This window comes from Manis javanica, chromosome X, assembly GCF_040802235.1.
Source record: "Manis javanica isolate MJ-LG chromosome X, MJ_LKY, whole genome shotgun sequence".
NCBI classification, from domain to species: Eukaryota; Metazoa; Chordata; class Mammalia; order Pholidota; family Manidae; genus Manis; species Manis javanica.
In genome coordinates, this window is record NC_133174.1 from 11,106,830 (window position 1) to 11,122,809 (window position 15,980).

General features: G+C 42.2%; 1 protein-coding gene across 10 annotated transcripts in view; it reads left to right on the forward strand.

Moving 5' to 3' along the window:
- Positions 1-15,980, forward strand: part of REPS2 (RALBP1 associated Eps domain containing 2) — a 234,520-nt gene that overhangs the window by 56,397 nt on the left and 162,143 nt on the right. For all 10 annotated transcript variants that reach the window (XM_073228224.1, XM_037020519.2, XM_037020520.2 and 7 more), the window contains exon 2: positions 14,304-14,427. In XM_073228224.1, coding sequence (XP_073084325.1) covers positions 14,304-14,427 — 124 coding nt within the window. The remainder of the gene's footprint in view (positions 1-14,303; positions 14,428-15,980) is intronic.

Below are 15,980 nucleotides of genomic sequence, written 5' to 3' on the forward strand. Positions count from 1 at the left end.
AAGATTTCCAAAAAGCACTCTCCAAACCAAAACAACAACAGCAACAATGAGAGAGGGAACAGAAAGGAAAAAAAAAAGAAAAAACACGCGATTTTTTTTTTTTTTTTTTCCTCAGGTGCCGGTCCCAGGCACCCGCGCACTGGTCCTGCTGCCCTGTCTCCCTAGCACCAGGGTCCCTGTCCTTTCAAGGCTTCCAAAAAGCACCCACCCACCGGTCCCGCAGGGAAGGAACGCTCAATATTCTTTGTCCTCAGGCACTGGTCCCACGCACCCGCTCACCAGTCCTGCCGCCCTGCCTCCCTAGCACCGGGGTCCCTGTCCCTTCAAGGCTTCCAAAAAGCACTTGGCAAAAAGAGAGAAAAAAAGGGGAAAAACGCGCGATTTCTTCCGTCCTCAGGTGCTGGTCTCAGGCACCCACCCACCGGTCCCACAGGGAAAAATGCGGGATATTCTTTGTCCTCAGGTGCCGGTCCCAGGCACCCGCTCACCAGTCCCGCCGCCCTGCCTCCCTAGCACCGGGGTCCCTGTCCCTTTTAGGCTTCCAAAAAGCACTCGCAGAAAAGAGAAAAAAAAAAAGGGGAAAAACGCGCGATTTCCTCTGTCCTCAAGTGCCGGTCTCAGGCACCCGCCCACCGGTCCCGCAGGGAAAAACGGGGGATATTCTTTGTCCTCAGGCGCCGGTCCCAGCCACCCGCTCACCAGTCCCGCCACCGTGCCTCCCTAGCACTGGGGTCCCCGTCCCTTCAAGGCTTCCAAAAAGCGCTTGCCAAAAAGAGGAAAAAAAAAGGGGAAAAACGCGCGACCTCCTCCGTCCTCAGGCACCGGTCTCAGGCACCCGCCCCCAGGTCTCGCAGGGAGAAACGCGGGATATTCTTTGTCCTCCGGCGCCGTTCCCAGGCACCTCCTCACCGGTCCCGCCACCCTGCCTCCCCAGCAACGGGGGCCCGTCCCTCTAAGGCTTCCAAAAAGCGCTCGCCAAAAAAAAAAACTGCTCCGGTTTCTCTCCACCCGCCGGGAGCCGGGGGGAGGGGCGCTCGGGTCCCGCCGGGCTGGGGCTTGTATCTTACCCCCTTCACAAGGCGCTGGGTTCTTGCAGGTGTGGATGTGGTCTGGATGTTGTCCTGTGTCCTGTGGTCTCTATTTTAGGAAGATTTTTCTTTGTTATATTTTCATAGCTCTATGTGTTTTTGGGAGGAGATTTCCACTGCTCTACTCACGCCGCCATCTTGGCTCCCGCCTCCCTAAATTCATTTTTAAGTAGGAAGTTGTCTTGCCAGTGGGTTTCAGCGCCAGGCAAGTTCATTATGGATTCAATATGACCAAAGAAATGACAGTAGAGCATTCTTGGGGTGAAAGGGTTATACCCAACTTTATTTCCACGGTGGCAGGTCATTCACTAAAATCCCATCCAATCAGAGGGAGTCTGCATGCAGCAAGCCGGTCTCTGCCTCTGGGCCTCTTTGCCTGCATAGCCACAGCCATCCTCTGGGCCTCTGTCCTGGGTGCTGCCACCACTCCAGCCTCTGCTCTGCTCTCCTGCAGCCTTGCAGCTGTGCCACCATTCACCCGCCCCACCACGGCAGCCTGCGCTGTCGTCCTGCTGCTCCTTGGGCTGTCACGACATCCTGTACCATTCCCACAGCACCCTGTAGTGATGCCATTACAGTCACCGACACATTTTTTTACCTCCTCACCGGCACCTCGCAGCTCACATTCTCATGCTGCCTCTTCTCGTGCTTCCTGCAGGAGGACGTCTTTCTCCCTCATGGCATTTCTCAATATTGTGAGAAGAAAACTCCCCACAGTTCCCATGGCCTCATGGGCACTCTGTTTCTCTAAGGAATTCCCTGTTTTGCTGAGGGCCAACTTTACTGCCTCAGGTGTTGCCTCCACCCTTCCCAGTCTTGGGGTGGGGCCCAGTCCTATAGGCTGCAAGCCACTTTGGACCACATATCCACTGGGGGACACTCAAATGTCTCCGCATCCATAGGGGCAGCCCACTGAAACACTCCTCCCATGAGGGCAGCCTGTTCTTTTCCTGGTCAACTATGAATCCTGCCTACGTCGCCAGTTGTCTTGCCAATGGGTTTCAGCCCCTGGCAAGTTCACTATGGATTCAATGAGACTGAAAAATGACAATGGAACGTTCTAGGGGTGAAAGGGTTTATACCCAACTTTATTCCCATGGTGGCAGGTCAATCACTACAATCCTGTCCACTCAGAGTGAGTCTGCATGCAGCAAGCTGGTCTCTACCTCTGGGCTTCTCTACCTGCACAGCTTTCTCGGTCTCTGTCCTTAGTGCTGCCACCACTGCAGTCTCTGCTTTTGTGAAGCTGTGCGGCCATACCAGAGCATTGGTTGGAACTCTTTATATATATAGAGTCAATAGGAAAGTATTGCTCACATGTGTGTAGTGAGCTAGCTGACCAGGGCCAGGTGAGAATCCTAGCCATAGGAGCCTTCACCTTATCCATAGCAGCCAAGTTTGTTAGCTTCAATTTACAGTTGACCCTTGAACAATGTGTGGGTTAGGGGCCCCAACCTCTGCACAGTCAAACATCTGCATATAACTTTTGACTCCCCAAAATCTTAACTACCAATAGCCTACTGTTGACTGGAAGCCTTACTGATAACATAAACAGTTGATTAACACATTTTCTCTATATATTTTGGATTCTTAAAATAAAATAAGCTAGAGAAAGGAAAAATTTTTTTCAAATTGTTGCAAATCTCCAAAAACTTTCCTAATATATTGAACAAAATCCATGTATAAGTGGACCCATGCAGTTCAAACCGTATAGCAAATGCATTTATATTTGACCCCCTTTAAAAACATTGTTACCTTCTTTACCCACTATTGTGCACCTTGCTTTTTTCTTTTCAACAGTTTAACTTGATGATCTTGCCATGTCAGTGCACAGAGCAACCTCATTTTTTTTAGTTTGTGTTTTTTGTGGCAAACAGCCGAATCTACTCTAGATGGTTAATCCAAAAAGGGATTGGGATTTTAGGTAAGTCATGGAATCCTTTGGAAGGCTGGAGGAACAGGCTGGCATCTAGCTTTCCAGAAACAAAACCCCAAGCCATGCACAGTACTAGTATTAAGTGGAAGCCACCTGGGCTCCTGCCTGCACTGAGCAGCTGATAGCAGGGATTTGATTGGACTGCATCTGCTTCCACCATTGTCCCGAACCAGGAGGGCAAACTTGAGGCCACTGCAGCTTCTCACCTGCTGAAGCAGAAGCTCCAAGGAGAGTCACTTTCCTTACATTTCTCACTTCTGAAGCAAAGTCTTGTGTGGACATGTCTGATCAGTGGGACTTGATCACATGTTGCAGCTTAGCTGCAGAGGAGCCTAGGAATTTCCCAGCTTTCATGCTGGCAGGTGAAAATTATAATATGAGAAATTTTCCCAAACAGAAAAGGGCTTTTCAAAAGATGGGCAATCACATATATGACAAATGACGACTAGAGCTGCTTAAAATTCCCTTGTGGGTGATCCACAATTGATTAAACTAATATTTTAGGTGATGGACCTCTCTCTAGGTGTTTTCCAATCTGTATCTTAGAAAATAAATATTGAATGACCTTGTATGTATGTCATTTTGCTTGTGTAAAATGAACATAAATTACTAGAGGTAGAATTGCTAGATCAAAAGTTTGATTATAATTCTTATGGATATTGCCAAATGGTCTCTGGATGTTGTAGTGATCTGTGCTCCCACTAGCAATGTACAAGTACCTTATTTTTTTTGCCCAGAGTCTTTTCCCCATTCAGATCTCATCTGATCCAGAGTGGGAGGCTGGATCTTCCTCTCTTTTGGGGTGAGTTTTGAGCCTTGGGCAAAGAATGCTGGCAAACTGGATCTGGGCCATAACCTGCCAATAGGGCCTATATTTAGTTTCTAGGCTGGACCTGGCATACAGTCTCTCTAGTCCTAAATTAAATGGCATCTTGGGGGACCGAAAATAGAATGTAGCTTCCACAATTGATTTGCACTTTGGGAGTAGCTTACACATTGGGGGTGTCTTGGATCATTATGTGTTCACAAATGCATAAGGAAGTTCTCAGACAATGGTTATGAAGATTTAGAACACCTTTTCCCTTTAAAAATAAAAAGCAAATAAGTGAAATAAGCCAGACAGCGAATGGTAGATACTGCATAGTATCACTTATATGTGAAATCTAAAAAAAGAAAAAAAAAGTCAAAACACATAGAAACAGAGTCGAATTGTGGTTGCCAGGGGCTGGGGGTGGGGAAAATAGGGAGAGGCTTATAAAAGGGTACAAACTTTCAGGTAAGATGAATAAGGTCTGAGGGTCTAATGTATAGCATGGTGACTAGTTGATGTAACTGTATAGTATATTTGAAATTTGCTAAGAAAGTTGATTTGCTAAAAGATTTGCCCTGGGAGAGGAAATCCCAGGGCAAAATACCTCTAAAACTGAAATCAGTCAAAGGGAGAAATAAAGTTTAAAACCCGTTTATTGCTTAGAAACTGCAGTCTGGGGGCCATCTCTTTCCTGCTCTCGCTGAAGCAAGCGAAGCCTCCCCTCAGTCTCTCAGGTTCAGAAAAGCCCTCGGTTGCCCAGGTAATGATCCACTGATATGAAGATTAACTATTTCTCTCCACCCCTTAGGAACGCCTGTTGATGTGGAGATGAACTAAAGCCAGGGTAGAGATTCTGGAATATTACAATTGTACCCACAGTAGAATTTAAGTGTTCTCACACACAAAAAATGAGAATATGAATGTGTTAAATAACTCAATGGAATCCTTTCACAATGTGTATGCATATGAAATTATCATACTGTTCACTCAAAATCTTACAATTTAATTTGTAAGTTATACCTCATTAAAGCTGAAACAAACCAGAATCTTACTTTTAGCTTGTGATTTATTGCATAGATTTTGCTCATACCTGAAATGTGGCGTCCAGTTGCTCCAACTGGTTGCTGTGGAAGTTTGTAGTAATGTAGGAAGCCCTTGTTCAAAAGCTTCTGAAAAATTTAAACAAATGTACAATACATAAATGGGTGGAAAACAGGGGGGATGCATGTGTGCTCTCCTGTTGCCAAGTGTTGAGTCTTTAAGTTGGAATTCATGTCTTGTAGCTGATGTATTTCAAGAGAACTCTTTCTGCATGGCTATTAAGGGTATCTGCAAGGATATAAAGTATAGCTCAGGGGATGCAGTGTCATGTTAGAAGGGCATGGTAACTCTTTCTGTGAAGAGCCTGACAGTAAATATTTTAGACTTTGTAGGCCAAGAGGCAAAATTGAGGATTTAGAGAGGTACTTACATAATAAGAGAGAAAAAAACATTAATGAACTTACTATTGAAAATATTCAAAATAAAATCATAATTAAGTACAATTTTTTTTGTAATAACTAATCTATTAGTAAGCATGGAATTCTTGTCTTTGGGCTAACATTTTACCTAATGGAATTTAAAGTAAGTGTTCCCTATCATCAAATTGATTGCAAATGGTCATCTGTAAAAACCATTCTTGGCTCATGGGGCATACAAAACCAGGCAGTGGGCCAGATGTGGCCCGTGAGCATTAGTTTTCCAATCCTGAAATAATGGAAAGACCATGCACATTGGACCCAGGCATATGGAGGTTTGTGTACTGGCTCTGAACTTGTAACCTTGAATATATCACTTAACTTTCTGAGTTATGGTGTTTATTTGTACTTAAAGTAGAGGTAATAGTACTTATCTCATGGAATAAATATGATCCCCATCGTTGTTGTGATTTTGCATTAGAATTCCAGTTCTGTAGATGCTGATGTAATTTAGTTAGATTGACTTAGAATTAGTATTTAACAGATTCAAAAGGCGATTTGTCAAGGGATGGATTATTTACGTGGTCTCGAAGTACCGTGTGAAAACATGTTTTTGCAGTGAAGAGATCTCCTGTCATCACCTTAACCAAATGGCTAAGCTTGGCAATCGATGGTGGGATGTTCTGACATCATGTATTCTTTACTGATGTGTATCTCTCACTACATCACCTATGTGGTGTTCTTGCCAGAAAAGTTTGACTTGAATGTTACCACAAGGAAACAGACGAATCCAAAATGTGGAATGTTCTGTAGGACAACTATTTGAATGCAGGAAAGGATTCAGTGTCTTGAGGAACTGAGGGGATTATTCTAGATTAGGAGAAGACTAAGGAGACATAAAATAAAAATGTAATGCATGAACATTAATTAAATCCTGGATTGGAAAAAGAAAATCCACTTCCAAAGGCCAGTTGAGGAAATGTGAGTATGGGACCATATGTTGTATGGTAATATTAATGTGCATTTCCTGAGGTGTGGTGATGATGGTGGGATGGTGTAGAATATCCCTGTTCTTGGGAGGTGAATAATAAAGTATTTAGGAGTGGGGAGGTAGGAGAGGGATGGAGGGGAGGGAATGAGAGAGAAAAAATAAAAAGTTTTGTTTAGCGCCGCTCACTTCCTAGCAAAACACTGAGCACGATGCCTTCACTGGGGAGGGGCCCAATATATTTTAACTAATGTGTACTTCTAGGCGTTAGAAGGCTGTTCTGTCTGTTCTGTCTTTAACAGTGTGGTGGTTTGACTTAGGCATTATACCAACCTAATTTTGGTTAATTGGATATGGGGTTTATATTTTCTTGGGTGGCTCACCCAGGTCGCTCTGGACTGAAAGTCCCCCTTGATTTTTTGAATGTATAAAAACTAAGAAAGGAAATCCCAGGATAGTTGACCTGACTCTTTAGCTGTTTACTGAGAGGCTGAGGTACAATTCATAAGCATGTACTTCACATTCTCCTCAGTAGCTCTGTTGCTGAGGGTGCCTGCTTTGGAGCCTGACCTCCCCTGGGGTATGCTGTGTTGGGGGAGCATGGAGAAAGCAGCCTGCAGCCCATCTCCGGAGTGCTGAGTGCCTCGAGCACCACTGGGAGGTTCTGGACCCCCCGGGCAGAGGAGCAGGGTGAGGCATGGCAGAGGCCTTTCCTCCTGCTTTGACCCTAACCTGTCCCTCCTAGCTGAGCAGGGAGGGAACGGAGAAGTTAATGTTCTGTTATACTCCTGCAGGAACTCTTATGGCTATGCAGTGTGAGATGACTGAAGCCAATTTAGCAGCTACTTGTAAAGTAATTATGAGATGAGAGAAAGAAGAAGGGTTCTGCTACTACAGGCTGTGAAAACCAATTAATTCAGCATTCATTGAGTAATTGAATAAATGGCAAGCATTGTGAAGTATGAGTCCTGGGGGTTACAAAATGATAGATATATATATTCCTTTGCCTTTTGCTGGACACTTGAAGGGTAGGGGAAGGAGATGGGCGACAGTGGAGACAATGACCAAAATACCAATTTTGCTATATTAACAAGGCTAGTGATGTGATAGCTAGTGAAAAGGATGATGGGGATGCAGAAAACACACCTTGCGGAGGGATTTAAGGCTGCCAAGATAAGGTTGGTTTTGAGGTGATTTGAAGAATGAGGCTGGTGGGTAAAGAAGTGGAGAGATATCCAGTTTCCAGGACGAGGATGTACCAGGTGCCCAGAGGCCTGAATGGCTTTCATGTGTTGAGAGACTGGTTGGCATTTGGAGTGGCTGAAGCCTTAGATGCAAAGTGGGGAGGAAACAGACGTGGGGTTGTCAGGTAGTTTGGGCCAAATGGGCCTCAACAGTCATGCTCAGGAGACTGGGTTTTACAGGAAAGGGAATGAGGAGCCCTGCAAACCTGTTTGAGTTGGGTGATCTTGTTTAATAGGGTATAATGGAGGGAATGTGGAGGTGGTGTGTGAAGTTGCATGAATCTGGGAGCAGGACTTGAAAGCAGTCAATGAATAAGCCAAGAATCTGGACTTGGCCAGCTGCAGTGGTGAGAAAATGGAAAACGGGTCCACTGGTGTTCCTGTAGAATTCTTCCAGTCCCTCTCTTTTTAAAATTTTAAATCTTTGTAAGGAAGCCTTGAAAGTGCTTGAAAGAGAGAAGCTTATTCAAACCATTGAACAGTTCTGAGAATTTATTACATTTCATTTTGGAAAGAAAGAATTATTTCAGGCAAACTGGAACATGTGAGGATTGATTACTCAGCACAGTCACTTAATCTTTCAGAATTAGGTAGGAGGGAAGCTATTTTAGTGGACTTCAGTCTTCCAGAACATCATCCAGATTCCTCCCAAATGGTCGGTGAATTTTTCTGATTCGTATCCAGCACCCCGACAGTTTAGTGTACATCTGTAAGCTGTAAGGAAGTTGATTTCATCCATTCCGGTTTTTTTCACCCCTTGCCTTTCACCTGAGAAAACAAACACTAGTCCATAGATTCTTGTTCTGTATCAGAAATTTGCACAACGTGTAATCTGAGATCCAGCTGAGAGTGTTACAGGTTTGGAGTTTAGACTAAAGAAGAGTGGAACCCTTTGACTTTTTCTTTATTTTGAGAAAAGCTTGGCAACTTGCACTGTTAAAAGCAGAATTTATATAAAATACCTCCTGCTAATTGAGTGTCTGGAATAAAGCACCACTTTGTTTTCTTTAGAATGCATTAAAACATTTCTACCCATGACTTAGAGTGTTTCCATGAAGAATTAATTTAGACTTAGAATGTTTTGAACCTCAATAAACAAAAAAGCCTTACAAAATTAACCTGATTTTTGGATTGAGAAATCTCAGGCTTATGAGGCTCCATTCGTAAGTTCTAACAGCTTGTTATGACTTAATCTTCTTGTGGCTTGACTATTTCAGAAAGTTCTTGGCAGGTCTCTTGGAGGTTTGGTGCACAAAGAGCAAGAAAAGTGACCTGTGGGCTTACCTCATTTATGTGTGTATATGTTACCTTGGTGATAAAGCTGTGGTTCTAGTGATAAATAGGACCAAAGGACAGATTCCAAAGTAAATAAGGTGGTTTACTAATGTCAGATTTGGGGGTTAGTCTCAAAGTACCATCATGAATGTTTTAGCAGCAATTTCAGTTACCATCAGTTAAGAGCTTTCCAGTTCTATGTGCTAGTTATGGTAAAGGAATAACTGAAGGTTAACTCGATGCTATATTAACACTGACTGAAATGTAGTGGTTACATTGTTAGCATACCAGGGATTATAATTTCTTAATATTAGAAACTATTCTGTAGGACAGCTGTTTTGATGTTGAAACTACATTGACGCTGTTGGTGTTTTTTCCACCACAGCCTGTATCTGAAGATTGGTAATTTATTCACAATAAGGGATGTATTGTAACACTCAGGTCCATTTTATTCATGAGGGGTGGTTCATTTACTTGGTTGAGAATTTTTTGACAGTATCCTGGGTTGCCTATCCTTATGCTAGGAGATAAAATGAAGTTACCCTTGCCCTTGGAGAGAAGACACTTTAATTGAGGCAGAGGTGAATAGATAATTTTAATGTGTTAAGTGCTGAAAAAGACATTAAAAAGCTTGAATATGGAGAATTTCAAATGTATACATCAGTATAGAGTAGGATGATGACCCCTCATGGGCCCATCACCCAGCTTCAGTAATTCTCAACTCTTGGTCATGCTGCTTTCACCCATGTTCCCACTTACTCTCCTCCCCATTTTATTTGGAATCCAATCCAAGACATATCATGTGATGGACACTTATAGACATTTGAGTAGTCCTAGAATACACTGGGAAAATATGCCTGCAGACTTGGGAAGGAGCTACAGAGAAATAACATTTGAGTTAAATGTAGTGGGGAGGGAGGCTGTTCTACTTCCCGGGAAATGGAATGGAACCCAACAATTTTTGAACATTGCTAAGCATTGCATTAAGTTCATTTAGTATGTTACTTAATTTTTTTCCTCACAGTAGTCCTGTGAGGGAGGCAGTATCTCTGTTTTACGTATGAGGATACTAGGTTTCAGGCAAGTGAGATTAATTTGCCCAAAGTCATAAAATAAATTAGTTTCTTCATTAAAAACCAACCTTGACTTGAAGGCTATTTAGTGTCCTATGTTCTGCACTGTGTGCACCAGATACAGGATGTAAAAGGGCAAGATGTATTTGGGAAAGTGGGAGAAGCTGATTGCAGCTATGGAATTAGGTGTGTGCTTGCATGTGTGTGTATCTGTTAAGAAATTACAACTAGAAAAGTTTTTCAGGGTCAGGTTGTGAAGGGACTTTTAATGCCATACTAAAGAGGCTGGGTTTTGTCTTGAGGGTGATGGGGATCTAGGCTGAGATATTGTTAAGCATGAGAGCAGTATTGTCAGCTTTCTCCACCATGCCTTGCTCTATCTGGCTGTTCCTGAGTGACATCGTTTTATAATAATAAACTGGTAATCCAGTAAGTAAAATGTTTCTCTGAGTTCTGTGAGTTGCTCTCATCAACTAATTGAACCTGAGGAGATGGTCATGGGAGCCTCTGATTTATAATCAGTTGGTCAGAAGTACAGGTAATACCCTGGATTTACAATTGGTGTCTGAAGCCCAAGGAGGAGGGTTATTGAAACTTCCTGTAGCCGGTTGGTCAAAAGCAAAGGTTGCATCTGTAGTGGGGATGTGGAGAGGGCAGTCTTGTTAGGACTGAGTCCTCAACCTGTGGAATCTAATGCTGTGTCTGGGCAGATAGTGTCAGAATTGAGTTGAATTGTAGGACACTCAGTTGGTGTCTGGAGAAGTTCTTGGAATTTCTACCCCCCTCCCCCCCAATATGTTGGAATTGGTCTCAGAATCATAATACCTATGATCATATGAAAAGGTGCTAAACTTCATAGTTCTTAGGGAAATGCAAACTAAAACTACAGTGGGATACTACCGCACTCCCGTCAGAATGGTGAAAATGAAAAAGCCAAAAGGTACCACGTGTTGGCCAGGATGTGGAGCAGTCTGAAGTCTCCAGCACTGATGGTGGCAATGTGGTCATCTCTACCAAAGCTGAATGTATATATATCTGGTAAATCAGATACTCTACTCTTAGGTGTAAACCAAAGAGAAGTGTATCTCACTCCAGTGTATTCCATTCCACATGTGTTAACAAGGTTTGTCAAGGGTATTATAGCAGCACTATTCACAGTAGACCCAAACTGGACATCATCCAAATGTCCAGTGGCAGAAGAATAAATAATTTGTGGTATATTGACACAAAAAACATTGAACAAAGAAGCCAGACATGAAGATACATAGTCTGTAATTCCATTTGTGTAAGTTTAGAAACAGGCAAGACTAATCTGTGGTTTTAGATGTTCAGAAAATGGTATGTGGGTAGTGATTGAAAGGAGCTACAAAGCAGGCTTCTAGAAGGCTTCTAATGTTTTATTTCTTGATCTGTGTGCTAGTTATGTAGTTGTATTCCATTTATGAAAACCAACCTAACTATACACTCTACACTTATGATTGTGTCCCTTTGTGTATGTATATTATGCTTTTCTATATGAATATTATACTTTGATAAAATATATAAATTAGTAGAAAAAAAGTTTACGTTTCAGAGAGCAACATTTCTTCTAGAAACAAATTCTGGTAAGTATATGATGCCCACTTGCTTGCTTGAGGAAAAGTGACACACTGTTACCTGAAAGTCAGTCTCAGGTGTTCTTTGCTTCTCTTAGGATTAGTGCCTGCCCTCTTTGTAGTTGAGAGGACAACAGCAACTAGTGGAATGAAATTAAAAAAAAAGTTAAAAAAGAAATCTGTCCCTATGCAGTTAAATATGTGAACTAAAGCTTGTCATGATAGCCAAGAAACATACTAGGAAGGATTAAGGCACTGGCAAAAGAGAAGTAGCCTTCATTTGGGAGGTGGTTCTGTGGGAGAATCAACCAGGTAGGTATGGTTAGTGTTGAAGATAGTGTTTCTGATTTGGGATGTTGCTTGATGTCAACAACTGAGGTGAGGGCTGCTGCAGGATGAGCAGGTTCAAGGACATGTGGGGAGGGGCAAATGAGTGAGATTTATGGTATGTCTGAGATGGCTTAGGGTATCCATGTATAGGTGTCCTGTAGGGTTTTGGAAAAGTGCATGGAATGTCTGAGATGTTTAATTTGGAAAGGGAGCTTTGGTGATTATTTGGATGGTAATTGAAGCCTGGAGAGAGAATGAGATCAGACAGGTATTCGCAACCTTGGCTACACCTTAGAATTACCCTCAGAGCTTTACAAAAATACCCATACCTGGGCCACACCACTGACCAAATAGAGCAGAATCTTTGGGTGTGAGGCGTAGGTATTGTGTTTTTCAAGAGTTCCTCAGGTTATTCTAATAAGCAGCTGGAGTGGGAACAAAATAAGAGAAGTAGACCAGTAAACTAGACAGTGATGCGTTAATTGAATGGCCACTGCTGGCAGCCCTGCTGGTCTAGCACTCAGGAGGTGAGGACCATTATTCCTGTTGACACTATGAGGATACCCAGGCTCAGGGAGTTAAGAATTTGCCTCAGGTTATACAAACAGCTAATTAGTGCTGGGGTTAGGATTCACACCCAAGTCATTTACTCCAAGGGCTGTTCCTTTTGCCATAATGTCCTGCAGCTTCTCCACTTAAGAATGAATCTGAGGTGGGTTGAGACTTTTGAAATGGCAGTGTGAGAAACTCAGCAGAATAGATCCTCTTTCCAGTGATTATAAAAAATAATCAGTTAAAGTCATTGGAAACTGACCTGAGGACATAACAACAAATGGAGAAATATTCAAGAAAATCTACTAAGGCTTGGTAAGAACAACGAGTCTGCAGCATTTGAGCCATGAGCAGCTTTCCTCCCTTATCTCACTAGTTCTGTATGGTGGAAGCTCTGCTCCTAGTGGGTACAGCCAAGAAGTCAGGACTCTCTCCCTCCATCCCTAGATCCTAGTCTAGGGCTAGGGGAGGTAGACCACAGGCTACTGGAAATACTAGAAGTAGCAAAAGAGAAGTGAGAGAAAGGGACAGAAAAATATTTGAAGAAACAATGGTTGAAAACTACCCAGTTTGATGAACACTAGTTACATATCCAAGAAGCCCAGCCCTGTCCTGACTCCTCCCATGGCTGCCAGGCTGCTTGTGTCCCTGTGACTGCAGGCTGGGGATAACTGCGATCACAGTGAACATGCTCACAGTTGGGGTTGTGGCCTGGGAGTAAGGCCAGTTAAAAGGGTGCAAAGCTTGATGTCCTTCCTGCGACTGAGTGGTTTTTCTTGAATAAATGCTCCCTGGATTGCTCCAAGCCTTTCATTCCCAGAGTTTTGTCCATTTTAGTTGGTTTTCTCATTGCTTTGATGGAGGAGTTTTGGGAGGCCCTTATTCCACCATTTTTTGTTGACATCCCAGTTGAAATTTTATGGAAATTTTCTTAAGATTAATTAGTGGCTATTATAGTTTGTTCTGAAAGTGCTTCTAATATTTAGTTATTGGAAATCTAAAAGCCTATCTATAAGGACCAACTAAAAAAATAACCCCACAGTGTATAGCAGAATATTATGTAGTTGTTAAGAGAATGAGGTAACTTGAACTGTTGTGATAGAGAAAAATATTCCAGGGACAATGCTAAATGAAAAACAAGTTGCAGAATAGTATGTGCCATTCTATTTGTATCAACTATTGAATAAACAACAGGAAAGACACAGGTGTGTGCTATATATATGCATAGAACATTTCTAGAAGAATATGTGTTTTCCTCTGGGGCATAGGAAGTGGGGGATGTTTTTTAGTTCTTCAGTCTACTTACTATTATTTGGACTTTTGAGTCTCTGTTACTTTGAAATAACTTTTAAAAAGTCATGAATATTTACTTTTAAACTACCAACAGGATATGTGTTAGTTTGAGGTCTAAAAGATTATAATATCTTGAAAATATTTTTGTGTATAGTACTTTCTTGAAATGAGCACTCAAGATGTAATTTTAATGCTTATGAAATGATGTTGCCTGAGACCTTTAAAAATAATTAATTCCCTTTTAGTTTTGATTGACTAGGAAAATCCACATGTAGTGGTAATGACTAATCTGTTCTCTTTTTTTCTCTTATCACCTCAGTGACTTTCTAGAGTTTGTACATTAGAATCCACCCCTGGGACAATTCACTCTCTTTTGTAAGAAGAGTTACAGCTATCCTTTGTCACCTTTATTTTTATCTTTAAAGAGGAGGAATAATCACCCAGTCCTGAAACATCCTGAGTAGGTAGAATTTAATTATCTGAATTGAAAGCCTCCCTATAAACTGGAGGAAAAGGAAACCAACCAGTGTGTACACATAGGTTCTCCAGGGACTTTTTGGTTAGCTACACTGTGAAATCCTTGAGATTTCATAATATCTCTTGTCTCATTTTCCTGTTATGAAATGGGGTTTTCAGCATCGTCTTTCTTGTCTGTTTTCAGATCACAGAACTGTGCGGTGCAAAGCGGGTTGGTTATTTTGGTCCAACACAGTTTTACGTTGCCTTGAAATTAATTGCTGCAGCGCAGTCTGGCCTCCCTGTGCGGATAGAGAGTATTAAATGTGGTAAGTATCTCCCATTTATACATTTTACTGTTCATGACAGATTTCTTGCTTATGAGACCCATTTTTAGTGGGCTTAAGCCCTGTTCTGTAAGCATTTATGGGATTTTTTGTTTTCTTCTTCCAACTCTTCTGTGAAATAAGGTAAGAAAACTTAGCAGGTATCTTAGTTTCTTTTTCTCTTTATTAAACGGGAACCAAATTAGAGAGTGACCTGAGATTAGTTCCTTTTTTAACTGACTCGAAGTTAAAATATATTTTGTTCTTTAGCAGGAAGAGATAGGGACAGCAATTCAGAACCTGTGGCAAAATAATAACAATCAGTTTAATTTTCCACTTGAGGAATCTGTAATGTCATTTAAGGCTCTGTTAGGAACAAGGGGACAAGTAACTCAGAGAGTTTGAGTGGAACTGCTGCTTTTCTCTCCCTCCTGTCCCTGCCAGTCACTTCTGATATGATCATCCTTTAACTCTGCAGTTCTAGAAGTTCTATTCTGATGATTATGGAGTACTTCGAGGCTTCCACAATTGTGGTAGAATGAATTTATCTTCTTAAAGTTTTGATTTAATATGTCCATATCTTGCCATCCTTACCCTCAAACCCACTGTATTCTTGAACACTTTCCACAACTGAACAAAAAGCAAAGCCCCAAACGCTTAGCATCTTAGCATCATTTGTACTGCCTCATTGTTGGCTTTACAAATCTGTATGGAGAAGGAGATTATTCAGGGGATGTGCTGAGGTTCTCTGTTCATTCACTCTGAAACAGATTGCTTTCACTTGTCCATATGGCTATGCAGAACCTCTCCTTTCCCTCATTTTAAGGTAAAAACCATTCAACTGTTCATGCCTGTCCTGTGAAGTCCCTGGTAGACCTTGAAGAGGGTTCAGGATTTATGGTTAGTCTATGGTAACCTTGTAAGACAATTCCAAATACCTGAGAAGATTCTGGTTAGCTTGTCTAGGGGAAAGAAAGCCCTTTTGCACTAACCATTGGGGGCTGCTATCATCCTGCTAATCATTATTAAAGGCTTAGTGTGTGCCAGGCACCATCTTATTTAGTCTTCACAGCATCCTACTAAATTAATTATTTGTGTTAAGTTTGCATTCCCTAGGATTAGCTGTGAAACCAAATGCCATGGAAATCTCAGTGCCTTAACCAAACAGTGGTTTGCTTCCTGCTTTGTAGTAGGTCAGGGTGACCCTCTAGGGCATCTGTCCTCCAAGTGTTGGCTCTATGATCCTGGCTGCTTTATCTTATGGCCCCTCCAACATAGCACCTGTTCCCATAATTGTCATAACAGAGAAATAGTTTCTCACCCCAGCAGTTAAATGCTTTGGCCTGGATGTGACTCACATTACTGCTGCTCACAGTGCACTGGCCAGAACTTGTCACATGGATCCACTGAATGGCAGAGCCGACTGGGGGAGATGTAATTCTCTCATGTGCGCCTGCAAGGAGCGGAGAACTGGTTATGGACTGGACGTCTCTTCTGTGCTACTGTTGTTATCCCTCTTTTACAGATGTGGAATTTGAATTTTAGGGGAGTTGAGT